The sequence below is a fragment of the Acinonyx jubatus genome, chromosome A1, assembly GCF_027475565.1.
Source record: "Acinonyx jubatus isolate Ajub_Pintada_27869175 chromosome A1, VMU_Ajub_asm_v1.0, whole genome shotgun sequence".
Taxonomy (NCBI): domain Eukaryota; kingdom Metazoa; phylum Chordata; class Mammalia; order Carnivora; family Felidae; genus Acinonyx; species Acinonyx jubatus.
Genome location: NC_069380.1, coordinates 80483025 through 80510902, shown reverse-complemented (window position 1 = coordinate 80510902; position 27878 = coordinate 80483025). Strand labels below are relative to the sequence as shown.

Genomic DNA, 27878 nt, shown 5'->3' with positions numbered 1-27878 from the left:
GTAAACTGTAAGTACACAGCAGTACCCCCCTGAATTATTTTTAAACCACCTGCCATCCAAACACCCAAAACTCTGCCAGGCCTCTCCCCACAATCTGGAAAACTAGTGACAGGAAGGCGCCCGCTTGTGAGGGCTCACGGGCACGGGCGGCTGTGTTACTGGAAGTAAGCGACATCTGACATTTTTCAGAGTGAGGACCAACGATGATAATGACTATTTCAGGAGGCCCCATCTCCTGAAGCTTTCCCACAAACCTCCGGGGCCCCTGTTCTGTCCGACAGCTGGAGCCAGATACGTTCTCCGTAGTAAACTCGACATTTTTCTTGTTACAGAGAAATGCTTTCCTCTGAGAATTTCTCAGCAACGCACAAAATACACCAGGTAATGTTACCGAGGGTGTGAACGTGCAGAGGGAAAGCTGGTCTGGCGCTGAGTGAGCGGGCCAGGGCTCTGCGTGGCTGTGTGACACCGGAGTCCAGCCCGGGGCCGCGGCACACACTGGAGCGATGCCCTGACAGCCATGCTCACCAACCAGCAAGTTCTCTCTCGGGAACAGACCCCCTTGACCCAAGGGGGGAGCGCTGCAGGCCCCCACCTGAGTCTGTGCATCTACTACAGACTGCTGTTCTGTAGGGGGTGGATTTCAGCTGCCAGTCTAAAACGGCCCTCTTTGCAAAAATCTTCAAAGTTTCTTCCTGTTTTTTTCCTTTTTCTTTTCAAAGATGAACGAACCACCATTTACCAAATGCCCTTTCCCAAGACGCAAGAGCCAGGAGAGGGTCAGGCTGGGGCACAGCGATGGAGCTGAGCTGTGGGGCCGGTGGATGGGCGTGCACGGGCTCTGCCCCTCTTCTGGGCGGCCCTGAGCTGCAATGCACACCGGCCAACACCCCATTCAGCCCGCCCTGCACTTGGGCAGGGCAGGTATCAGGCCCATTTCACAGACAAAGCAGCTCAGATACGGAGAGCTCGGGCCAACAGTGTGCAATGAGGTGTCTGACCCCTGCAATCCACCCAGCCACGGACACTCGGAGGTGTCTCTTTGCTCATCTTCAGACTGAGGAAAGGGAATCACCCAGAAAAGTGGACTGCGCTGCCTGTGAAACACGGTCTCCCTGCCTTCATGGCATGAAAAGCCAGAACGAGCAGCACTGCAGCCGCACGGTGAGCTTTCATCAAACAGCTAATACAGCTAATTTCCCATCAAGTTTCTACACAAAAGCACGATCAACTGTCATATAAATAAAGTTTCAAAAACCAACTCTGCTGCCGTGTTTCATGAGTTACAGAATGTATCTGTGAGGATGAACTAAAATGGAAAAGTTTTCATCGGAACCGTCCTGATAACACACCCACCCCAGACGCCTGGGAACACAGCACGGAGGGCACGATCATCTGCAAGTTGGGGAAGAGGCCGCCGCACACACTGACCTGTCCTAATTCTTCGTTCAGGTCTGAGGTGTTGACCAGAGGCCCTTCGCCTGTGTCCTCATCAAACATGTCTTCATCCCAGGTGATGAAGTACGAGCCCAGGAACTTCTGCATTTCCACCGTGACATACATGGACACCGGGATGATGTAGTTGAAGAGAACCATGAACGCCAGGAAGTCCGTGAACGCCCTGAGGAACTGAGAGAGCCCCGCGTGATTCCCGCGTCCCATCACCAACACCACGAAGATCTGACACTTAGCGTTCCCTTCAGGTCGCGCCAGTGTTATCTGTAAATATAGGTGTTTATTTCAAATCCAAAGATACACATTATTTGGGGGCAGGCACAGCTTAGTGACCAGTCACCTGACTTTAGCACCGTGAGGGCCACAGACAGGGAGAAGGCCTATACTGGTGGCGGGGGCAAGGGGCAGGTCACCTGTGAGATAGTCACACTGGGGGAGACAGGCGCCTGCCTCCTAAGAGCTGGTGGGAAACTGCACGTTTTGAGGGTTCCACACTTGCTTCCAGACTCTGACATGTTTCCAAACTTACTTGGTAATAACCCAGCCCCAGAAATAAGGCTGGGAGAAAGGACTTCTCTGCACAGTTTTGTTCTGATCTCTAAGCCATTTAGTTCCGTGGGAGATCCGACTGAACACAGGTGAGGCAGGACTCTGCTCTGGACCCGCACGTGGCCCCGCTCTGCACCCAGTGCTACCTGTTCTGGAGGCACATAGCTCAGGTGTTAACTCAGGGAAGAAAACAGTACTCTTTTAAGTGGAGAAGGTTCGGTCAAATGATTTTAACTCCTGGCTTAGGGAAAATCGGTTTTCATAGACATGAGCAACTGAGCCCGAACCCCAAGGGGAAATGCAATCAGTTCTTACCATAATTTTCCTATAACTGACATGTTCCTCCTTTCTTTAGTCTCTCCATAAGTCAGCCCCATCTGCCTCATGATCCTCACTGAGCATTTGCTGAACAGCCTCTAAGTACAGGACACTGTGCTGGGTTCTAGAAGCTCTGGAAATGTTTACGGTGCTGCCCTAATGAATTCACTGTGGGGGCCAATCCCTTTCCAGAGTATACATTCCAGTACCCAACCAAGACAGGGGCGAGCACGGTCCACAGGGGGAGACCACTGACGCTCGGGGGCGAGTGCGGTCCGCAGGGAGAGACCACTGACACACCCTGAGATCAGTGAACGCCTCCAGGACAGAGATGTCACCAACTGAGGCCTCCTGTTCTCCTGCCATGTTGCCATAACAATGGCTTACATGCGGTCTGGGCACCGCAAAGGGACGCACTTTCCGTACCAGGTTCCTCTGTCTTTCCGATTCGGTTTTGTGATTGTACCATGGCTCATCTCGGAACGGTTCGCTCTGCCACACGTACTTGAGGACGGTGTTTATCAGTGCTTTACTGACCAGAATGCAGAGGTACACAATGAGGAACACATTCATGGATCTACAACACAAGACAGCAATGATACTTAGTCACTGCTTCCCGAGGGACCTGCTTGCCCTCCGTGCTGTGTTCCCAGGCATCTGGGGCAGGCGTGTTATCAGGATGGTTCCGATGAAAACTTTTCCATTTTAGTTCATTCTCACAGATGCATCCTGTAACTCATGAAACATGACAGCAGAGTTGGTTTTTTAAACTTTATTTATATGACAGTTGATAGTGCTTTTGTGTAGACAGTTGATGGACCTCAAGCCAAATGCGTGGCCAGGAAACAGAGCAACGTGTGAGCCACCCCCCCCCCCCATCACCTGGCACGGTCACCATGAGAACAGAAGCTTGCACTGGCGTGTGATTCTGGGGCCACAGGGAAAGTCTCAAGAATAGGAGAGGGCAGTTCACGCAGCCACACTGCTGACTGTGCGGTCCGGGAGTCCAAGATTCAGAGACACCCAGATGTCCACCCTTCGGCCACTAAGCTCCAACCAGTGAGTTCCCCAGTACCACTGGGGCAGGAGAGAAATGCCCTCTGAATAGGAAAAAGGCTGAATCCCTGGCCAATGGCTCAGCGGATCTTGTGAAGAAGGCTTGAGTTTCCAGTATTTATTTCTGAAACCTATTCATCAAGGTAACACCTGGAAACAGAGCATTCTTGCTTATTAAGAGCCAAATCTCCATTTTCATATTCGGTGTAGCCGTCGATGGACGGAGATGGCAGGATCACATTCTGAGACCAACCTGCCCGAGGCAGGCAGCAGACACCTGACAGTCTTCCCAAAGATCCCCAAGTCCACCACCCCCCACCCCCAACGTGTGGAATAACTTGTAACCACCGCAAGTCAAGGATGCACTTGAACAGAAGGAAAGTAAGACAACCCTCTGGGCCACATTTTCTCACAAATTCAACTGTCCTTGACTCATCATGGTAAGGATTTTACTGTTTAACGAAAGGAAGATTGTTCTCTCTGCTTATGTTTCCCTCAGAAAAACATACGGTTTCCAACAACCCCAAAGCTGAAAGTGACCCGATTTTGACGTTTCCATGGATTGGTGAGAGGAGCTGCTGGGACTCTAGGTGTCCACAGGAGGGAGCCTGAAGACGTAGGCTGAACGCATGCAGCCATTTGCTGCCCCGCAGAATGAGACCATCTGTCTAAATGCCCGGTGCTGCTGTCTCCCTAGAGACCATGAAGGAATTACTAATGAAGCCAGAAGGAAAATGCTTTCATGTCTACAGGGGCTCATGATGGTTCCAGGTCATGGAGCTGTACGCACTTCAAACAAAGGGGTACTGACACTTACTTTTCTACAGCAGATCGCTTCTGGGATTTTGATTGGTAATTTAATGCCATCTTGGTTTCCATGCCCGTGTAGATAGCAACACCTGCAAGGCAGAAGACAGCAGTTAGAACAATAACACAGGCTAACCTTGCCTTCACGCAGGAAGCTGCACACAGCTGCAGTAAATACAGAAGTTTGGACAAAAGTTGTATTCTAAATTTCACTAGGCAAGCTAGCTGTTCATAAAAAGAGTTCCACAACAGGATTCTTCAGACTAAAGAAATGTTTTTTTTAGGGGCGCCTGGGTGGTTCAGTTGGTTAGGTGTCTGACTTCGGCTCAGGTCATGATCTCGGTGGTTTGTGAGTTTGAGGCCTGCATCGGGCTCTGTGCTGACAGCTCAGAGCCTGGAGCCTGGTTCGGATTCTGTGTCTCCCTCTCTCTCTGCCCCTTCCCTGCTCACAGTCTGTCTCTCTGTCAAAAATGAATAAACATTAAAAAAAATTAAAAAAAAAAAAAAAGAAATGTTTGTTTTTTTCCCATGTAGAGATCAATCTCTACTTTTTCTTGAAGCTCAGGTTTTAAGATATTGGGTTTTCTGACAACGGGGCACATGTGTATATTTTTGAGTTGTCTCAATTAAAAAACAAACATAACCCACAGAAATGGGAGACGTTACCAAAGATATGCAGGTGTTGAGAGAAATCTGCTGTGGAAACAGACTGTGAATTCTCTCGTGGACATGACTCTATGTTTCTAAGTCAAAAACTACAGGCACTTGATACGCAAGTGACACCCTGAGACCTCACTGCTTCGTCATCCTCAGCACGGGTTTTCACTGGTGCCAGAGTCCACTCAGGGCACGGAGAGCTCGTTTGTGGCAGCACTGTGGACTTTAACTGCTCTGTGCACCTTAACTTTATAAGCTGTTAGTACTAATTAGCCAACCGAGACACTGACCGAAGATCTTCTCAGTGTTCTTAAGCGTCGCTCCTCTGAGAAGCAGGTTCTCTGACCCCAGCGGCCTGGAAGGATAGAGGGACCAGAGACAGTAATGCAGAAAATAGAGGAAGGTGCTACGGGCACAAAATCGAGGCCTGCACCTAACAGACTTGGTTCCAAGAAGAAATCGCGTCTCCAAAGAGGTGCTTCCATCTGGACTATGGAAGTTAGCCGGCTCCTCATAAGAGCATGCGGCCTTCCCCTGGGGGTAAGAACCACTCTGTGGTGGGACCCAGCAGCTGGCACTCCACAGCACCTGCCCTCAGGGCACCGGCACGTGTGCGGCCCCGTCAGGAACGCGGGCTCCCAGCCCGTCCAGGCCGATGGAGGGAGGCGGGCTGACCCGCAGGGTCCTACCAGCAGTGCCTGGACACGCGCTCCTAACAGGCCTCCTGTGAGCACCGCTGGGCTGGGGGCCCCCGACCGTTCAGGGAGAGAGAAAAGATGATCTGTGACTCGGGAGGCTTCGGTGGACTCCACCGCATCCTCAGAGAGACTCCACGAGTCTCACGGGATCTGGTCTTGCTTTCAGACGTAGGGGCTGGGAACGCTGTGTGCAGTCATCAACACGGGGCGGGGAGCAAACCCACACGGACCCTCCGGGGGCAGGTGGCCTCAAAACCCGGAACCGCCATGTGCCGCCGCTCTGGGCAAGCCACGGCCAGGAATTTAAAAGTCATCCGCGTAGGAACGAGCAGGGCCCTATGCCCTCAACGGCCACGGATGAAACCTCTGCCTTTGCGGGGTTTGGATTCTCGTCAGTTCCCAGGAGGAAGAGAAGGAGGCACAGGCTGCAGCCTTGCCAGCGTTGCTCAGTGAGCGCGCTCACATTCCCTGGTGGGGCGAAGGCAAGTGCTGTCGCTTTTCAGCGTGTGCCACGGGCGTTGGCCCCGGGGGAGCCAGCTGCCCACAAACGCCACGTACTTGTGGTGCGTCCGTACGCTTAACCGATGCAGCTCAGGACCCCTGCTGGCTGAAACGAGGGTGGGGAGGCTGCTGCTGGGGCACACCTGACCGGACGTGCCTGCCCAGGGCGGCCTGTGGTCTGGACACGCGTGCCCGTCCTGATGGCCACGGAGGCTGCGCATGCACGGTCATCTCCTGTTACCCGTACCGCCAGCCTCCGCCAGCGGCACTTAGAGCTCCTGCTGGACGTGCTTGTGAAAGCAAGCGGCCCTTTAAAAAGGTGTCTCTGGGAAGTCTAAAATAATTTACTTTAAAAGGAACTGTGCATCTAGTTTGGACAGAGGATGGAGAAGTACCACTCTGAGTGGATTAGGAGCAGGATACGTGATCCATCACCATTCGCTCGCACCACAGATGTAAACGCCTTCCACACTCATGTATTAAAAGTCTGCTGGAAAGTATAAATACTTAAAAAGCAAAACAAGAATTAGTATCAAAACGTGAAATATGTTAGTAATTACCTCCCCGCTGCTCGGTGCTAAACTTCATCTGACCATGAACCACGAAAAGCCGGCTGGCTTTTTCGGGCTCATCCCAGCGGCATGGTGAACGAACCCCTCTCTACTTACTCCTTCAGAAGCTAATGCTCACGAGAAACAGAAGCACAGGTTGTTTCCCCACAGGAACTCCCTGTGGATTAGCATCCGTTTATGAAAGACCACGGCCATGCCCCACGGCCTCCCTAGCACTACTGGGTACCAGTGCTAAAATGTGAAGTGCACAAGTCATTTCTAGAAAACAGAATTTCAAGACTGTAGGAGGAGAGAGCTAACCTTTCAGTAACAATTTATTTTCATCAAAGTCCCCCTGAAATAGTTCTTACTGCTAGGCAGTGGTTTTCTCTGACACATAAGGTGACATCAGGGTATCAACGGTTTGGAGACCACTTAAATCGGAAGAACAAGAATGTCTCCAACAAGTGAGGTTTACAGAAAAGGTCAAGTCTGAATCCTACTCAAAGTCAACTTCCTAAACTGTCCGTCTCGGCGACCTGGGCAGCAAAACCCTCCAGAGCGGGGAGCAACGTCCAAAAGACACACCCACAGGCCTGCAGACACAGGGAGACGGTGCGGCCCCCGGGCTTCAGCACTGACACCTGGCGGGTGCGGGTCCTTGTCCACAACCCACGTGTGTGACGGGTCCCAGACTATGACAGGTGAGCACACCTGCCTACCACCCACATGGTCCCCAGTGAGGCACAGCCCCTTAAATCTAGACACAATCTAGAACCAAAACTGTCCCAGTGACAACTGTGAGTAGGTGCTTACGTTCCGATAAAATGTCAGGAATCCCTCAACCTCACTGTCTACAAGGTCGAAGGGCATTTCCAACGGGGACAGCGGCTAATGGTTAGAGGGGCTCCTGACACTGGGGAGAGAATTTTTTCCGTGAATGCCATCAGGTGTTGGCACATATAGCTGTGTTCACAAGAGAAGGCACAAAAGACAGCGGAAGCTGGACCTTTTGTAAAGCAGAATTCTGTCTTCAAAACCCAACGGAGCAGCAGCAGTGGAAACCTCTTATCAGTAATTTAAGAATTCACTTGGATTTGACAGCGGGGGTGAAAACGCCCACAAGCGTGTCTGTGCTCACCTCACCACGGGGTCGTTCCGATCGCTGTAGACGTTGATGCGGCCGACAAACCTGGCGACAGAGAAGCCGGGTCACTGCCTGCAGCGGTGGCCAAGACGCAGGGCCAGGCGCCCTCCTGCTCCCTGCACCCACCTCCCAGTTCCCGCCGGGAAGCTCGCGGGTTGGGATCTTTACCTAAATTCCTACCCTGTTCCCCCTTTACTTTCTGTCCTTATTAGCCCTTGACTTCAAGGATTTTCCTTAAAATCGGTTCCTCTCATCACAGAAAATTACTTTTTCTTCAATAAGCTTGTTTCATTAAAGCCAGTCCAAATATTTGCATAAACGGCTATAGATCGTAATGTTGCTGAACCATGAAAATTTCTAAGTGACATATTTCTGGTTTGGTCTTCGTTTTTATGCAGTGGTTTTACACGGTCTTTCCAAACAAGCATGGTGCTGGGTGTGGCCGGTGCAGAGCAAGGACACTTGGGGGGACAAAGGTAGTTACTGGGAGCACAGATGGGACTCACTTGTACAGGTCGGGCTGGGGCTGCTCACACTCAATGGTGGCGTGCAAGCCGTCAATATCTTCTTCAGTATGAAACCCCTTAGTGTCCTGAACGGCATAGTGAGTCTGCAGACAGACAAGAAAGGTGAATTCACCACCAAACCACCGACGCAACCCTGGCACCCCTCTAACGGGGGCAGCACCCACGTCTAATCTGCTGTGCCCACAGCTAAGCCCGATGACAAAGCTTAGTTACCACATCAGAGAAAATGTTCACACAAGTAACATGTAAGTGAACGCGTAACGCAGTTTGTGGGTATTAACAAGTTACAGAATCACATCGGGCTACTGTTGTTCCTCTATTAGGTGCCAGAAACTTCCGCTCTTGCCTGCCACCCTCAACTTCAAGCTAACAGCTGTGGGACATTCCTCTGTAAAGTGGGACACTTGGATCTGCCATTGTGACAGAGTTAATGTTCCTTTTCCTCATGTGAGGTCCTACTGTGTACACAGTGGTGTCCCTGGCATCACACCACCCTTGCCTGGCGCTGCTGGTGAGCGTAAGTTTTCACCACACGGCTGCCCGCTGGGCCTCTACCGATGGCTTCGAGAACCGAGCAAGCCTCAGACCCTGGAGGGCTTGTGGGGCAGCGACAGCGGGGCCAGCCCCAAGCAGACGTGCTGGGTCTGGGGGCCCCAAGAATGGCATTTCTAACACGACCCAGGCAATGCTGATGCCCCAGCCCAGACGCATCACCAACGTGAACGCCTGGGCTCAGAGTCGGAGTGCAAGGGCCTGCTAAAGACAGCATGTCTCTGAACGCCTTCCGGGCCTCCCAGAAATCAAGTGTGGGCAGGAAAGGGTGCCATGAATCAAAACAAGCAGGAGACACACTCAAACAGCAGCGGCAGTATCTACAACACCTTGGGGCACCCGCTGTGCACCTGGGGCTTTGGGAGACTAAGTCTATCCTCACAAGAGCCCCTGGAAGACAAGTCTGTCCCATGGATGCTGAAACTGCAGGGAAGTTCAAAGTGCCTGCCCGAGGCCACACAAGCCGTAAATGTGACCAGTGTGGGGGCCTCGCTGTCTTTTAAGCAAAGGGCTCAGGTAACTCCAGCCTCCGGGCCAAACCCAATGTGCAGAGGTGACACCAGAGAAACACAAACGGGATGCTGAGCATGGTAGCCAGCAAGGTGCAGGGAGGCGTCCGCCAGCAATGTGTGGGGGCAATGGCCGGTCCCATCTCACATGGAGAACAGTCACGTGGCCAGAGACTGCGGCACCCGCTTGCTAGCGACGCTGGGGCACCCTTCCCGCAGGACAGGCGCAAGGGACAGCCCGCTGCCAACAGCCAGGGATGCGTGGGGCACCGGGTGTCCCCGCGCCCCCGAGACCACAGTCACCGAGTCTCCCGGGATTTCCTTACTTAGTATGAGCGGTGCCAGAATGTTAGGTCTCTCGGGATCTGTATGTAGGAAATGTGCCCAAAAAGTCCCGCACGGTTCATGCAAGGATGTGAACTATCCGTGAAAGAAAGAAAACCTCTCTTTCTCATGGCCAAATTCCACTATTAGCCACAGCTGGCTGACGTCTCCCACACGGTTGGGCCCACTGAGCTACACTCACTTCCCTAAACTCCATGGAAGCTTCCAGTTTTTAAATAATGAAATCCTTAAAAGTAATAGTGATATCTTCTATTCTTTCGTGATCATTAAAGTTCTGTAGCACCAACTGCCAGAACAGAGCTCCACATGGAGTACAAGACATTAATTATAAGTTCAGAAAATCCTGAAGATATTCTAACAAAAAGGCACTCATTGAACTAACAGTCACTTAAAATCTAGACTCTTGTGTGGCTTTTTACATAATTCTAGTCTAGCCAAGACACTAAATGAAAAATTTCAAAATTCCCACAGTCTACTCATTGCATCCTTAATTTGGCCCCTTGGCTAAACGGCACAGCTAAGAAATAACATGAAGTTGCCTCTGTTAACCGTGGTTGGCTGCCACAGACCCTGAGGAGCCACATGGCCAGCACAGCCCCCTGGGGTGCCCTGTGACCACTGGGAGCACTGTGTTTGCAGGCACAGCAGGGCTGGGGCAGGGCCTGTGTGGCCCCAGATGAAAGGCACGGTACTTTGTGACTGGATTCCCCGTCTAAGCTGGCGGTCGTCACGTGGCAGGTCCCGTCTCCACGGCTGCTGGAGAGGAAGATCAAGTCACAGGGGAAGGTCTCGTCCTCCTTGACCATGACGATGTCCCCCACCTGCAGAACAGATAGACAGCCTCGGTGCAGCGGCCCCATGGGGTCCCAGCGAGCACTCCTCAGGGTAAACCTTAGCAATCACACTCCCTGTCTGGGTACATGCTTCCCACTGGCTAGCACAGGTGTGAAAACCACTGCCTAAGTAATGCTAACATTTAACAGATAATGATGCATGAATGGTTCACTGAAACAGGAAATTAAAACGAAGGCTTCAGTGAGGTTTCTGTCCCTATTTTCACAGTTTCCAACCAATGGAATTCACATTAATATGACTTTGCCTTGTTCTAGAATAAATTCTTCAACAGCGTGTTAGAACTTTCTCTATCGTGACTGGTGAGTACAATCTCATAAAGTTCAGACAACCCTGATGGGGTCTGTGAAACTGAACTTCTCTAAAAAATCAAGTCTATTACAACTTGAAAATCATAAATAAAATTAAAGTTAAGAAAACAGATAGTGGAAGGCGCCTGTTTTAGTTAGAAGCGTTTGGGGAGGAGGTTGGCCTCCAGCTGTAAAGAAGCAATTCCAGACAGAGGTTCGGCTCACGTAGCACCCGCCATGTTGCCGTGTTCTGGGTTTGGACTGTTCTCCGTCTGGGCTAGAACAAACCACCAGCGTTACTCACCCTCAGCTTCCGGCTCTGCTTCCGGACCAGTTTGCCATGCTGGATGAAGTGCACCGGGCACTGGTTCATGGCGTTGTCCGCCTTATGGCGAAGCCAGTCCTCATAGCCCTGGAGGGGAGAGAAGACGGCCCTGAGCCCATCATTCTAGGCTCTGCCGGACGGGCCACGGCTGCGACCTGCGTCCCGCTGCAGCCGTGGACAAGCGAGGGGCAGAAGTCACCTTTCTTCACGCTGACACCCAGCCCCCAGCAAGTACTGCGCTTTTCCCTTAAATGGACCCCAAATCTACCTACTTCTTCATGGCCCTGGCCACCACCCTGCCCCATCCTTCCCTCCAGGAGGTCGGCCCCTGCTTTCTCGTGCCTCCAGTGATCAGGACACACCAGCCCCGGCTTTTGCTGCAGGGTTCTAAACTTTCCCCTGTGGGACACGCCTCCTCTGTCTGTGCCAGAGACCACTGGGGTGACCACGCCTGGCTGCCCACCGTCAGCACCATGGCCATGGCCTCAGAGGCGCCGGGACCAGCTCAGGCGGGAGGATCTGGGCAGGGGTCCCCCATGCCCCTTCCTGCAGGCCCAGGCAGAGCCTCACCTGGTTCCCTGCCCCAGGGAGCACGTCACAGCCACTGCTGGCAGTGTGACCACAGTGTACCTGTGCAGATGTGTGTGCAGGGGGCTCAGAGGAGAAGGTCTGAGCCGCCCCTGGAGGATGCTGAGTGGTTGTCCTGTAAGGCAGAGACCACAGCACAGAGGCTGCATGAGGGCTCAGGAGCAGACGTGGGTGTGGCAGGGGCTGGGTCAGCCTGGAGGGTTGCAGACAGCGTGGGGCAAGCAGAAAACCAGTTGGGAAGGTGGGTGGGTGGCCGTGGAGGGCTCACTCGAGTCGCTGGGGATTTGGACAGAGTTGGCAAGATGCTTGTCAGAAGCCATTTAGCGCCCACCTGGGACAACCCAGGTGCTCCCCGAAGGGGGCTTTCTCAGCTGCAAGGAAAGGCCTTGGATCCCCTACATGTGCCAGCTGGGGTCACTGGGGAAGCAGGGCTGAGGAGGGGAGGGCCGAGGGCCGTCCAGAACAGGAACCAGAGCATGGATGAAGGTGAGGAGGAGAGGGGCAGGGGACAGGTGGAGGGGCAGAAAGCCAGGTACCCTCAGGAATGGGGTGAGGGGCTCAGGAGGGGGAGAGCTGCACTTGGCAAAGGTGAGGTGGGAGAGCACAGGTACATTTGTGCACCAGGCAGCCCGGCAGCCCAGCAGTCACTGAGCTCCGCCACATGGGGGTCATCACACACCCTTCCACAAACCCTTTGGGGACATGGAGCCGGGGGGGGGGGGGCACACAGCCTGGAGGGCACAGACCCTGGAGGGCACAGAGTGAGGGGGGGGGCACGCAGCCTCAGGGGGCACGGATCCTGGGGGGCACAGAATGCAGGGGGGGCACACAGCCTCAGGGGGGCATGGATCCTGGGGGGGCACAGAGTATGGGGGGCATGCAGCCTCAGGGGACACGGATCCTGGGAGGCACAGAGTGTTGGGGGGCACGCAGCCTCAGGGGGCAGAGGGCCTGTGCTCGTGGAGCCAGGCAGCGGGTCAGGCCGGAGCCCTTGGAGAGAAGCCACATGCCAGACCCCATGGCTCCCCTGCAGGGACTCTGTGGGCCGAGGTGGGTCAGGGAACCACTCCGCCAGCTCTGGGTTCTCTGGGCCTGCGTGCAGCTCAGCGGAGCGGGGTCGGGTCTCTCCGGGCCTGCTGAGGCCCTGGGTCACGCAGACGGCCGCACGGCAGCAGCTGCGGGCGCGGGCCCCCGCGTGTTCCCCATGGGGTCGGTGCGTGCTCATTCTCAGCCAGGGCACTGCGGTGGGCGGACTGCAGGGCGCCACGGCAGTGTGGCAGGCAGTGAAGACCTGGCCGAGCACACGTGCCCCATCCCCCGCCCTTTTCTGAATTTCTTCAAGTGCCTTTAGGAAGCCAGTGCTTCAGGTTTATCTTCCCGGTCCTGATCTGCTGCATGGTTTTGGCAGGACCCTTGGCGTCCACAGGACCTTGGGACGCGTTCTGCTCCATTTCTGCCTGCCTACCATCACCACCAGCTTCCAAGAGCCACTGTCCCCTTCCTCTGTGCCCCTCTTGAGGCCCTCTCGTGGGCTCTATACCAGCTTCTTGGGGACAAGGATGGTTATTCTCCCGAAAACACATAGAGAAGCAATGGAAACACCTCACTTTACTGTGCCCACCACTCAGAGCAGATCCCGAGAGGTGGTATACACACTCAGCCCCTCTGATCCACATGCCAACTCCTTCTCTCCCTTCCTCCTTGGAAAGACTCCTTCTGATCACGGTTTTCCACTTTTCTGACACGTGTGTCCTAAACAACTGAAGTGTTTACGTGCTTACAAATGCATGAGGACAACGCACCGAGTATTTCCTTTGTAACTGAGTGTGTCACTCAGTGTTACGTCTTCCACACTACGTGGCTACTGCACAAGTAACCCCAATATGTGTAACGAACGTATCGTCTGTTACCTCACTGAAGGACATCTTGTCCCTAGTTTTTCTTCCACAAAGAGGCCTGCAACGAACATCCCAGGACACCTTGTGGGGCCTCCATGTACTCTGAGACGCATATAGTACACACCAACTGCACATACTGGACACCCTCGGACTACGGGTCCCACCATTGACAGCTTCTGCCTCATCCATTAGTGCCAAATGGTTTTCTAACATGGCGCCACCACACTGCCGTCAGCGGAGAGTGGATGCGTTTCACTACATTATTGTCCCTGGTTGCTCTGCAGGCTTCTACATTTAAAAGCCAATCAAATGGGTATGAAGCAAAATCGTTCTGTTCAAATCTGTATTCCCAGATTACTGAAGACTGAGAAATAAAACGCAAATCAATACGAAGAAATCCTTAAATGCTGCTCCCAGTTCTGTATTAAAAAAACACTAATGCAGACACTCTCACACTGAGGACCCACTAGGCTGGCAGAAGACAACCCAGAGGCGCTCTTTACGCACACACACTAGAACCTGATTCCGTTCTACGTCCTTCCTCAGCCTACAGAAAATCACCGCAACACTGGCACCCACTGTCACCCCATGGCTGTTCTCATACCCCATCTCATGTAAAGCACATGTTTTGTTCTCTTTATTTTTATCTAAAGGATAACACCAGGAAAGCATGGCTTTTTCAGCAAGAATTTGACCACCAATCATTTCACTAGAAGCTGCCATTTTACAAATTATCCAGATCTCCCAAATGGAAGGTTGATGTATCAACACCGAAGTGCAAAAATCCTTGGGCTCAAAAGTTTGCAGCAGATAAGGAATCTTTATCTGGAGCACATAAAGAATTCTGGCAACTCATCAATGAAAAGATGCTTCAGCCGATTTTAAAATGGACAAAGGTCCTTTTCTCTGAAGACGACGTAGAAATGGCCAATAAGCACAGGGAAAGATCCTCAATATCATTAATCACCAAGGAAATGCAAACCGAAAGTACAAAGAGCTACCTCACCCCCACCACGTGGGAAGTGTGGCTGTGACAAGGGTAGACCTCTGGTGGCCAGGGGCTCAGGGAGGGGAACAGCAGAGACTGCTCGTGGCCTCCTTCTGAGGGGATGGGAATTTTCCAGAACCAGACGGTGGCGATGGCTGCAGCACTAACATGGCTACGTGCACGGTGGAAAGAACTGAGGCGTGTTCTTCTGCCTGGGTGGCCCCGGGAGAACAGCCCCCTGCACACGGTGAGTTCGGAGTCAGCACACTCTGTTAGAAAACTGCATCCCAGACTCTGCACACAGCAGGTGCCTACAGCTCAGACGGCCGACGGTGTGGACAGGCTAAGAAAAGCCTCTAAAAACAGGTACCATCTCTGGTGGCTTCTGAATGTGAACACCTTGGCCTCCCCCTCAGACTCACAGGGCGTCACGCTAGCTGCCGCGTTACATAATCTCTCTTATTTTAGCTCAAGTGTCAATCGAAGGCAGTTACCAAAATGAATTTCTAGAACTTGGTTAAATTGTCTACGAACTAGCCAACACAAACCAGATTACTCCGCTTTGGATAAAATGCGATGTTATGTAACAGGGATGGTGATGCCTTCCCTTTTTCTACAGACTCCTTACCTGTTTGATGGCCGTGACTGTGATGACAAAGAACAGTGGGAGCCCGCTCGTCACGGGGCTCGTGGGGGTGTCAATAATCAACTGCAATTAAAACAGAATCGTAGGGCCATTCTCAAAAACACGCGTTACTGACGTTAGACAGACCGGTTGGCCCTGTAACGCCAACGAAAACATTTGCTTTTGCTTATTCCAAATTGTTTTACTGCTACCCGCTTTATCCCCCGACTAGAGGTCAATCAGACTGGGGGTTAGTCATCCTGTTTCCTATAAAACCGAGGGTAGTTCGCTCTAGTTAAGGGATCTGCTTAAGGAAACCTTGCCAACAGTGGCAAAGACACAAGTCTGATTCCAGTGCACATCTTAATTTTCTACTCTGCTTTCGGCGCCAGGCTTCAATGACAGTATTTGAATAATTTAACGGTGGGGAAATTCTGTAAGTCCTTCCACTGCATTTCGCGTGACTGAAGAAAATGTGATTGCTATTCTGAAAACGAATTGGACCTGCTGTTCCCTGATTTGGACTCTGGTTTTCTTTCCTTTCTCTTCCTCTCTGTGATCTCTTCAGAGCACCCTGTGCACTTGGGAAGGGGCTCCACATAATAAAGCCGAGCCTGGCTGCTGAATTTCTCCTAAAGACCAGGTAAGCTCCTGATTCCCCTCCAGGACGGGAAGGTGGTCACAGCCAAGTCAGAGGAACCAAAACACTTGTCCCTGAAGGAAACGGGTGGGGGACGTGTAGATAAGGGCCCCAAGTCCTTGTTCACCCTCCTTAGCCAGCCACAGTTGATCACCTGGGAATGAAGGTCACTTATTTAGAATGTATGTTTGAGGTGATTAAAAAAAAAAAAAAAAAGTCCGCTGGCCTTACCTGTACTAGAAATATGATAAGAAAGTAAAAGTTGGCTATTCTCCTGAATTGTTCAAATAAGTTCTTGGGTATGAAGTTCCAAAACGTGTACTGTAGAGAAGAAAAAACAAAGAGGTGGCATTGTGATCACATTTTACTTTCTAGTGTCACTCTGCTATACAACGATGGTGCTGGATTTCAAAGCACAAAATGTTTAGATACAAAACTCACCATTCAAATTTAGACTTTTGTAGCTATTTTATCAATTGGCTGACCGTGAATACGAACTGCTGACACAGAACACGTACCCCAAAAGTAGCACACGAGTTACCCAATCCCAGATAATCGGACATAACACAACGTAGTTTAATGAAAGTTTTACCATTAAGGTTTATTTCATGCCATGTAAACCTGTGACTGTTAAAACATTTACGTTCAGCATTCTTCCCTCCATAGGCTCTCTTTGGTCTTGTTACAGTGTTACTAGCTGGCAACAGGAAGCTACAATAGAAGTCGGCATCACCAGGCGGTCCTGACTGCCTGGAGACATCCCCGAGGCTCAGGTGTCCGGGGTCAGCCCCAGGCGCCTCTCTACATGGAGGGCTTGGAAGGATACAGAGGGGGACTGGTCCTGGCCGCCTCCTAATCTCCAGACTTTTGATTTTTCCCCCAGGAGGAGAATTTCCTCAATTTTTGTGTTGCAAACAGCCATGTCCCAGAGGTCACTAACCTCCAGTAAACACCGAGCTTGATGTTGGTCTGTTAGCTCTGAGTATTCCCAAACCCACCCATTGGACCCACCCCAGCAACCCTTCCCTTCTGTGTCCTGTCTGATACCAGGCCTTTATGGGCTTTGTGTTTTGCAAATATTTCCTGTCGGTGGCTCGTCTTCTGACTCCCTTAACAGTGTCTTTTGAAGAGCAGGAAAATTTAATTTTAATGCAGCCTAGGTCAGCAGTCTTGTCTCCCACGGCCAGTGCTTCCAGCGCTGTGCCCAAACTCTCATGGCCCTCCCCACGTTGTGTGGATTTTCTCACATGCTACCATCTAGGACTTCTACAGTTCTGTGTTCTACATTTAGGTCTATGATCCATTTTGAGTTTATTTTTGTGAATGGTGTAAGAACCGTGTTGGGCTCATTTTCTGTAAATGGACACCCAGCAGTTTCATCACCTTTTGGGGAAGAGACGGTCTTTACTCCATTGTGTTGCCTTTGCTCCTTTGTCAAAGATTGGTTGACCATCTTACATGAGGGTCCATTTCCAGGCTCTATGCCGGTCCACTGGCCACACTATCCTGAGTGCTATGGCTTGACATCCAGTCTAGATGTTGGGAGGCATCAGCCCTCCAACTTTGTTCTCCTTCAATATTGTGTTGGCTCTCTGGGTTTTTGCCTCTCCGTACAAACTTTGGAATCAGCATCCTGATGTCCACAAAATAACCTGCTGGGGTTCGGATGACGATTTGGTTGACTCTATAGATTGAGGTGGACAGAACTGACATCTTAATGACGACACTAAGCCTCCCCATCCATGAACACAGAATATCTCTCCATTCACCTAAATCTTTTTTTTATCACAGTTTTATAGTTTCCCTCACATAGATCTTGTACATATTTTGTTACACATATGTGTTTTTCCATTTTCTCATGCCAATGTAATGGTGTTTCTAATTGAGAATTCAACTGTTTGCCGCTGGCCTTGCTCTGCTTATGAGGTTTTGTTGGGATTTTTCTTTGGCATTTTTCTCTGCAGACCATCATGTCACTTGTTAACAGTGGTTTCTTCCTTCCCAAACTGCGTATCTTATATTCCCTTTCCTTTCTCACTGTATTAGTGAAGACATCCAGTAAGACGCTGAATGGGAACGGCGGCGGGGAAACTTTCACCGTTCTCAATTAGGGTGAAAGCATCTCTTTTTTCATCATTAAGAACGATGTTGGGGCGCCTGAGTGGCTCAGTCGGTTAAGTGTTCGACTTCGGCTCGGGTCACGATCTCACGATTCGTGAGTTCGAGCCCCACATCGGGCTCTGTGCTGAAAGCTTGGAGCCTGGAGCCCACTTCGGATGCTGTGTCTCCCTCTGCCTGCCCCTCCACTGCTTGCACTCTGTCTCTTGCATGGTCTCAAAAATAAACAAACATTAAAAAAAAAATATTTAGAAGAACGACGTCAGCTGCAGGTTTATAATAGATGTTCTTTATCGAGTTGAAGAAATTCTCCTGTGTTCCTGGTTTGCAGAAACTCTACATCATGAATAGATGCTGCGTTTTGTCAAGGACACACTAGGCTTTCATTTGAGTGCAAACAAACTGAGAACCAAAAAGCAGGTCTCTGGGTCAGGAATGTAGCCGCAGACACTAGCAGAGGGCGGGGAATTTGTGGCTCTGTCTTTACCTCGGTTTCTCAACCAGAAACAAACAACCCCCCCCCCCCAAAAAAAACCAACCCTGACTGCCAGTTCTCCCAAAGTATCGGCAGTGTCTTATCCGCCCCCACAAAAAACCAACCAAACCAAAAAAACCCAAAAAACAAAAAAACATGATCTGAATTCTTAATTTGCTGCCCTACCTCAGGATACTCTGGCTATTCTATGGAATTCAGAAAGTATCTCCTCTGGGGGCGCCTGGGTGGCTCAGTTGGTTAGGTGTCAGACTTTGGCTCAAGTCGTGATCCTGCAGTTTGTGAGTTCAAGCCCCATGTCGGCTCTGTGCTGACAGCTCAGAGCCTGGAGCCTGCTTCCGATTCTGTGTCTCCCTCTTTCTCTCTGCCTCTCCCCCACTCATGCTGTCTCTCTCTCTCTCTCTCTCTCAAAAATAAACATAATTTTTTTTTTTTAAAGAAAGTATTTCCTCTTTATTCTACTGGAAAACACATGGCCTTTGGGGTCAGACCCATATCAAACCCTGGTCCTGACACTTAGAACTCCAGTAAACTTTACTGAATTATCTGAATTATTTAAGGACTGTGTTCCAGTTTTTTTCACGTGTAAAGTAAGTACCACAGCACACACCCAGAAAGAATGCGGCAGGGATCACAGTTCTGGCTCCAAGTGGCACTAAAAAAATAACAGGGACATTAAAATTGTATAGCTTGACAAACAATACAAACACAATCAATCTTCTTAAATTTTTAAGAAAGATATATATTTTTTTCCCTTATATGGGCCATAACGAGTCAGTTACTTTCCACTAACTTTTAAAAGGAGATGAAAAGAAACAGAAGTTCGTACGCAGGAACAGCATTTACGTCTCATGTCCGTGTTTCTGTGACCAGCCTAGAAGGATCCTTTGCTCTTCACGGATTTCCTGACCCAAAATGGAGCTGTCTTCAAGGCCCTACCCTGTGAAACCAACCTCATTTCCCAGCCCATACTGACTGCCCGCCAGTTAACCAAAAACTTCCCCAAAGACTTGTAATGTGTTACTTGTTAGCAAAGTCACAGGAATGGAAAAAGGTCCTCCTGGAAACCCCATCCTCCACCTACCGAAAAATCGAAAGATGAAAATCAAATGCTGTAGAGGACGTGCCTCGCCAAGTGTCGGGTAGAAAGTGGATGCACAGATGAAGCCAGCACTGCCGCCCGGGGACAGCCACTGACACTGGTGAGAAGGATGTGAGGGATTATCATATCACTGACTTTTTACATATTTTTGAAAGTTTCCACGTTAGAAAATTTTCATCTTACGTATAAAAAAATAAAACAGAGTGTCATCCACTGCAATCCTTCCAAGTGGGGAGTTTCGTGAAGCCTGGAATGCTACGTGTATAATCTGGTCTTGTCCCGTTTTAATGCTACCGTTTCTGGACTCCTTATGGCTTCCCAGATTCTAGAGTGCAAGGGAAGCAGCCCAGATTTGGGCTTGAAAGCCACTTACATGATTGCTGAATTCTAATCAGGCAGGAGAGGCCACACGGCAGCTCAGACATTACACTTTGTAATCTTCTTACTGCGTGGGATAAATTACTATAATAAGTCATTACCGCGGATGGTTAATATGGTTGAAAGGAGGGTCACTAATTCCTGATGGTGTGTGACAGGGTGAAAACCCATGAAATCATTTAAGTGCGTGTGACTGTGCAAACGGGTCAGCACCATGTGGACAGAAACCGTAAAAGGGGCATCTGACAACACGTAAGAGCCGACGAGCTGCAGACGGCTTCATCTTTGTTAAACAGTGGGTGTGGAGAGTGTGGACACGGGCAGGATGTCACGTGCGACTCAGACCTTCCACGGCATCAAGCGCCAGCTCCCCGACCCAGTCCACAGACTGCAGGTGCCTGGTGTCGGCCGTGCCAGAATGAAGTCCTCGCCTCGCCCCTGCAGACCCTGCGAGGAGTCCTGAGTCTCACAGGACGGCCCCTGCTCTCACCTCTGTCACGTCGCAGACACTGAGCACCACGGTGCGTGTGCCCCATGTCACAGACGCCTCCCGAGCACCCGGCTCTGTCTGTGGTGGTGTCCATGGTTCTATTCCCGCCGGGAGCGTGGCTCAGGACAAAACACAGCCTGCCGGTCTGTCCCAGTCATGGCCAGGAAGAAAAGTCTGGACAAGCCCGGCACCGCTCTCTACCCCCAGACGGGAACACATGGACAGCACCACGCAGTCCTGACCGTCAGGTGCCCCAGACCGGCTCCCCCACCGTGCTGTCTTGACGGCCCTGATGCTGCCCCGCAGGCCAAGCGAAGCTCCGTGGAAGGAAATCCACACGTGGAGCTGGGCTCTCTTTCTCTCTCTCACTCACGGCTGGGAGAACAGGACGTGGAAACCAGTCACGCCCGACTGGGGTCATTAGGGTTACACGCTGAGCAGACAGTGTGCTGGGCCGGCAGGAGGCGGTGCCAGGCCTGTGGACGTGAGGGTCAGGGTCAGGCTCGCTGCTAAGGCTCAGTTGCAGGCTCTGTTCTCAAGCTGTTCCTCCTCCAAGGGGCTGGGCTCCTGCATGGCGGTGGCATCACGAGGTTGCTGTGGAGCAGACACGATGCTCTCAGAAGTCCTAGAACCACTGTCTGCCCACGTGTGACTGGCAGACACCATCCTCCCTGGCCAAAAGTCACAAGTGATGCAGCTTTCTCGGAAGTACGCAGTGACCGCATAGCCTCAGCCTAGTATCAGATTTGTGGCGTCCTGAGAGCAGACTGGGGGCCACATGGATGTTGTGTCCCATGTACAACCTTATGGAACTGATGAGGCAGCACCCGACCTTCTCCCGAAGCCGGATCCACTCATGCTCGAGCTCAAGTCCTGGGCACGGGGCTCTGTGTGTCGTCAGAAGGAAAGAAAAAGGGATGCGCTGGGGACTCAGTTCTTGTTTCTGCTTCATCCCAGGCCCCTGCCCAGTGTGTCTCCCCCAGAAAGGAAATGGAACTCCAATCACTGCTGACGTAGCACCGGCACTGCCGGGAAAGCACGGCGAGCTTGGCAATTTTGCCCCTGGTGTAACTTTTCACACAATAAAAGCTCTCTGATTAAATGCAATGAGGCTTACTGAGTGGAGACTTCTGTTCATGGAAGAAGTCTTGCCCAGCAGTCTTTTCTTCTGACAGAAATGTTTTCTTCCCAAGGAAACACACATACATTACAGCAAACATTCTCCGGGAACTGTTGTAAACTCAGGTTTTACAAATTCAGTTCTTTTTCCCATGTTCTGAGCCATCTTTTTGTTTTTAATATTTATTTGTTTTTGAGAGAGAGACAGACAGAGAGACAGCACAAGCGGGGGAGGGGCAGAGAGAGAGGGAGACACAGAATCCAAAGCAGGCTCCAGGCTCCCAGCTGTTGGCACAGAGCCCAATGCAGGGCTTGAACTCACAAACGGTGAGATCATGGCCTGAGCTGGGGTCTGATGTTTAACCGAGTGAGCCACCCAGGTGCCCTATTCTGAGGTATTCCAGGCCCTGTTCTGAGGGGTTCCTGCCGTCGTCAGGAACCGAGGCAGCGTGGGGGCCCCGGTGCAGGAAGGGCAGGGGACAGCGGGTGCCACCGCAGGGGGAGCAAAGGCGGCAACTCATAGAGCGTGGAAAGAAGACGGGACACCTCAAAGTCACCGCGGGAGTATTTGAAAGGAACAAATGGATATAATATATTGGCTGTGACACTCGAATCAGGACAGAGTCGGGAACGGCATTTAGAAATCACCGAGTCTGTTTTCTCTCCCGTGAAAACAGTGACAGGGGCGCTGGTCATAAACAAGCCTCCTTCAGCGTCCAGCTACCTTCTACCATATGCCTCAAGCAGGCCCTCAGACCACCCCAACCAGGTGCTTTGTTTTCCAGAAGGTTCTTCCGCTCAGTCCTGGGCAGAACTTTCCACACCAACCCGAAAGGATGGGGGCTAGGACTCTCAGGCCAGGCTTTGTCCCTGGAGGGGGAAACCAGCCGAGGCGAGGAGCCATCGGCGGCTGAAGGGCCTGACAAATGTCCCGGGATGGACACTGGGCAGCGTGGGAGGTTTCGTGGCGCCACCTCGACGCGCTCACACAGCACCCGGGTCCACGTTTCCAGCGCACTTCCCTGACTCTCGGTGCGTCTGTACTGCACAGGGGCTGACTGTTAAGAATCGTTAGAGAGTCCTGTTGAGGGGGGGCAAGTGGGGGGTCTCTAGTGAGAGCGCCACCTGAGACTATCAGGTTCACACAGATCCTGCTGCCAACACCTGCCTGGGAGCCTCCTGTCACTCATCCGGCTGGGCAACAACGTGCCACACTCATCGCTTGGGATTTTCCTGATGAGCAACTCTGGTGACTAAAGCTATTATGGCTGTTGTCATTACTGTTGTTTTCTGTGGCAGTTTTAAATAAAATAGTTCCATTAAAAAAACTGCCTTAAAGAGAAAGGCTTGTCTGTTCTCAACTCTTCTTAATTTCAGATACTCTGATAGTTTAAAAAAAAAAATGTGCTACGTCCCCCACCCGGATGTGCGCACGGGACACGCGCCCGGGATCACGTGTGTCCCCCACACGGATGTGTGCACCAGGACACACAGGCACGTGGCCAGCCAACACACACATGGCAGAAGCAGGCCTCGTATGCCCTGGGGTGATTAAAGGGAGGTGACGGGAATGCGGTCTGTCACCGGCTGTGGGGACAGGCGTGGGACACGCGTACCAGCCCCACGTGGACTGGTGGCGGGCAGCAGCGTGGCGATAGCCCTGGGAGCGGGGCGGGTACCCGCCACAGGGACACGGCTCACCTTGGAGGAGACGATTCTGTTGTCGGGGTGTCTCTGCGGGATGTAGGCCTCAGCACCTGGGGGGGGCTCCCTGTGCCCCACGTAGATGGTCCGGCTGTCCACGCAGTTCTCCTCGCCAGCACACTGCGGACAACAGAGCGCCGTCAGCGCAGGTGACGGACCCTCTGCGGAGCGCGAGCTGTAAGGTGCGTCCTCGCTCGTGGGAAGCGCGGGCTCCCGTCACTCTACCCCCACGGGCTAAGTTCCTCAAGGAACTGGGCCGAGCCAGGCGGTCTGCACCCGACAGGGAAGCCCTTACAAGCTGGTGGTCAGGGGAACAGACGTGGCTGGGCTCATACGCAGACAGAAGGCCCAGCACGGTCCCGACGCTTCCAACAGGAAAAGGCAGCCCCCTTAGAAACGTGGTGGTGGGTCTTTAACGACAGGGTGAAACTATGAGTTCACGATGGAGCTGCTGAGCTGTTTCGGGTCCCCCTGCCCAAGGGCCCTCCTGGGAAGACAGGAGGCCGGCGTCTGACTCTACTATTCAGTATCACGTGCGCGAGGCACCCAGTAAATGTCTTCTGACAGGAGAACGTTTAAAACACCGAACCAGACCCTGTGCCTTCAGCACGGAGGTGCCTATGACACTGCAGCCACAGATGAGAGACTAAAATGCAGCCCCATACAGCAGCCCGCCCCCGGGTCCTGACACCCCCAAGACCAGCAGACCAGCCCAGATCCTGGGACCCCCACCTGGCAGCCCCATACAGCAGCCTAGCCCAGGTCCTGGGATCCCCACCTGGCAGCCCAGCCCTGGGTCCTGGCCCCCGCCATACAGCAGCCCAGTCCGGGTTCTGGACCCCTGACACACAGCAGCCCAGCCCCGGGTCCTGGCCCCCCCAGTACAGCAGCCCAGCCCTGGGTTCTGGTCCCCCCCCCAAGACCAGCAGCCCTGCCCCGGGTTCTGGTCCCCCCCACCAAGACCAGCAGCCCTGTCCCGGGTTCTGGTCCCTTTAGACCAGCAGCCAAACCCCGGGTCCTGGGACCCCCAGAACGGCAGCCCAGCCCTGGGTCCTGGGACCCCCATATAGCAGCCCAGTCCCGAGTCCCGGGACCCCCAATACAGCAGCCCAGTCCCAGGTCCTGTGACCCCCCCCCCCATTACAGCAGCCCAGCCCTGGGTCTGGCCCCCTCCATACAACAGCCCAGACCCGGGTCCTGGTCCTGCTAGACCGGCAGCCCAGCCCCAGGTCCCAGAACCCCCAGACCGGCAGCCCAGCCCCGGGTCCTGGGACCCCAGACCAGCAGCCCAGCCCCAGGTCCTGGCCTCACACTCTGTCAGCCTGTTGGGGTACAGTGAGTCATGGGGGGGAGGAGGTGGGAACACCAGCACTGCAGAAGGTCAGGGTGACGGGACAGGAAGAAAGGCGGGTCAGGTCACAGCTCCGACTCAGCTGTCACTGAGACATTGGCCTCAGGCAGCCTCATGGCCCCTGAGGACAGTGACAGCCCCTCACTCATGGTGGCTGACGAGGAACGAAAGCGGGAAACGGAGAACAGGAGCGGGAAGAGAACCACACGGCTGTGGGGAGCCAGAGTGTTCCACCCGGCGCGGCGCCCACCCTCGCTTGTGGAGCCAGGTGGACGGGGTCGCACAGGCCAGCAGTGTCCCTGTGGGCTGAGGCGAGGACAGCCTCACGTCACACTGTTTTGCTCTTATTGCTTGCATGGCATGGCGCGGGCCTACCTCCCGGCTTCGAGGGGTCAGAAGTCTACAGATGTGCCCCCAGCACCGCGGGGTCCACGGTAGCCGCCCGCACGCACTTTCCCTCCGTGCCTTCTCTAGGGCCTGGCTTTGCCGGATGTCCACGCGGACTGAGGGCAAAGACCGACTCGGTCCCCAGAACTCCACCCGTTTCCAGAGACATGCGGCAGGGACATGGGAAATGGTGCAAGATCACCGGAGGGAATGGGCTGGGCCCCCAAACTGTCAGGAACTCGGATGTGGTGCCCCAGGAGCCCACGATGCAAGGGCCAGGCCGCGTCCCCGCCGCCACGGCCTTTTCCGCTGCTTCCCCGTCCAGGTGAGGCCACCAGTAACAGGTGCTGACACAGCGGCGTAAGAGCTTTACATACAAATCTAAGTCCCGGACATCCCTTCATGCTCGAGACACAGCCGCGGATGCTTCTCATTCCCACGGATTCCAGAACTTACGCTAAAAGGAACACGTAATAGAGAAACCGGAAAGGAAAGAAAAGCATTAAAACATGACTTGTAACACAAAAATGAGAACCCCGGGGGCCCTGCTCCTACTTCAAAGCCAGCCGCTAGGCTTCAGCCACAACACCGACTCTAGAAACCCCGATCCTCCCAGACAGGGGACGTGTCTGCGGTGCGTGGAGGGGGGCCTCCTGGCCGCGTCCAGCCCACGACTTTACCTACTGCACATCGGTACACTATGTCCGCCTACGGGACAAGACCAGCCCAGAAAAGTGACTGAACACCAACAAGCACTGGGGTTTGCCTATGTCACTGCAACAAAAAACCCGTTTGGGAGCGAGCCACGTACTTACTGGATGAAAACTAGGCTGTGCGTAAGGAAGCTACCTTCATGCTGTTCCCCAAGGGACAAAAAGAAGCAATGACCCACAAGCTTCGGCCAGACCTGCTGCTTCTACGAATAGACTACGAGTCGGTGGGCAGAAAGGCCATGGTGACGTTCTGCTTCTGGCTGACTCTGCTCACCAAGAGGTCAGTGTAATAGCGCCCAAGGAGGGACACCAGGGAACGGCGCTTACAAGGGGTCTCGTGTATGGCCCTGACACGCAGGAAGCGTCTTTGGGTTCAGACCAAGACCCAGGTGAGTTCCGCGTGCTGTTCTCTGCAAAAATGTCCAATTCTGAGGAAGCTAAGACCAGGTGTGCAAAACATATAGACAACACGTCCAACAAGATGCCCCCAGAGAAAGCGGTTCACGATCACGCCCACATCATGCATGTGCCCTGCAGCTGACCGGCCCCGTGACTATGGACGTGTGATTCAACATTTCTGTGTCTGCTTTGTCAGCAATCCTCTGCTACTCTGCACACTTAGTACCTATTAGCCCCAATTACACAATTTCTTTTTTTTAATGTATGTTTATTTTTGAGGGGGAGGGACAGAGAGAGAAGGAGACACAGGATCCACAGTGGGCTCTGTGCTGACAGCAGCGTCTGACACAGGGCTTGAACTCACGAACCGTGAGAACGTGACCTGAGCTGAAGTTGTTTGCCTAACTGACTGAGCCACCTTGGCGCCCCTCGTCGGTCTTGAACCAAGTATGCGTCACCTGGTCTGTTCTGCAACTCTGCTGAACACAAAAAGGCAATTCTGTCACTGGGAGCCCTGAGAATGAAGGTGTGGGTTGTCACCAAACCTCCCGAGGGCAGGAAGACAGACACGCCAGCCTCTCTTTCTAGGGACTCGTCTTGGATGGGACGCCCTCTGTGACATGAACCCTGGAGCCCTGGAGATGGCCAGGGACACTCAGCAGCAGTACAGGCTCCAACACTGATCGTTCCTTGTCAGCGCCCTGGCTGCACAGGGGGCACCTGCACGCCCACAAAGGCCAGCACCAAGCCCACTCTAAAGTGTGCACCTGACCTGTGCAGCAGGCCCCAGTGCCCTCATGCCTCCAAGAGGCAAACCCCACCCCTGTGCTGTATTCACCGGGAGCACGGAGTACCCCCCCCCCCCCCACCGCTGCCTGGCGGGTCAGAGGGGGGAGGAGTCTCTTCCTATTTCCACATGAATGAGATTGTCACCTACAGGAACAAGGGGGCAAACGCCTAAAACTACAACAGGGGGCAGGGGGCTCGGTGAAACTGTTGGGTGCAGGCTGCTCCAGGTGGGCATGCTGTTCCAGAAACGAGGCACCAGGAGGAACCACAAACAAGGAAGCCTCTTCAGCAGCAAGCAAGACCGGAGAGCAGAACCCCTGCATGCCATGGGGCTCGGCTCTCTCAACCTGCGTACCCACCGGCAGATCCGGGTGTGAACGATGCGTCCTCTGAGGTGATGGCACAGTGCCCTGTGGGTCACATGCCCCAGAGGGCTCAGTGTTTCTGTCCCACTGAGCTGGGAATAAAAAGTCCCACCTTTGTTCCACGGCACAGAAAACACTGCAGACAAATTGGACCGTTTCACTAACATGTGCAGTACATTTACGTCCAATCTGGAAAGATGCAGGCAGATGGTGCAGTTTATTCCAGCAGACTGTGTGTCACTAATGGGCTCTTACGATGCTGGTTGTCGTGTGAACGTATTCTCTTACACAGAAAGGGTGTTAAATCCCGAACACATGTAGACATGACTCGGTGGACAGAAAGCTTATGGCAACACAGCAAACCCTCCGTCGTCCACTTCTGACCTCGATAAAGCAGCTGACTCTGAAACGGTTAAATTCACCAAAGATCTGACATCCAGTCCGTTCACATCGCTGAACGGATATTCAGACAAGCTGGGAGGCAACAGAGCACATTGGACATTCACCATCACGAGTGGGTGTGAGGTACAAATCAGAACCACAAGGACACCGCACTTCACGCCGCCCCCCCCCCCACCACCGAGGCAGGTGC

General features: G+C 52.9%; 1 protein-coding gene across 4 annotated transcripts in view; it reads right to left on the bottom strand.

Moving 5' to 3' along the window:
* Positions 1-27878, bottom strand: part of ATP11A (ATPase phospholipid transporting 11A) — a 121883-nt gene that overhangs the window by 40400 nt on the left and 53605 nt on the right. For all 4 annotated transcript variants that reach the window (XM_027065246.2, XM_027065247.2, XM_053218007.1 and 1 more), the window contains exons 2-12: positions 23280-23402; positions 16110-16199; positions 15242-15322; positions 11119-11226; positions 10365-10493; positions 8246-8349; positions 7734-7784; positions 5133-5197; positions 4196-4277; positions 2749-2899; positions 1432-1629 (exon numbers count right to left, since the gene is read on the bottom strand). In XM_027065246.2, coding sequence (XP_026921047.2) covers positions 1432-1629; positions 2749-2899; positions 4196-4277; positions 5133-5197; positions 7734-7784; positions 8246-8349; positions 10365-10493; positions 11119-11226; positions 15242-15322; positions 16110-16199; positions 23280-23402 — 1182 coding nt within the window. The remainder of the gene's footprint in view (positions 1-1431; positions 1630-2748; positions 2900-4195; positions 4278-5132; positions 5198-7733; positions 7785-8245; positions 8350-10364; positions 10494-11118; positions 11227-15241; positions 15323-16109; positions 16200-23279; positions 23403-27878) is intronic.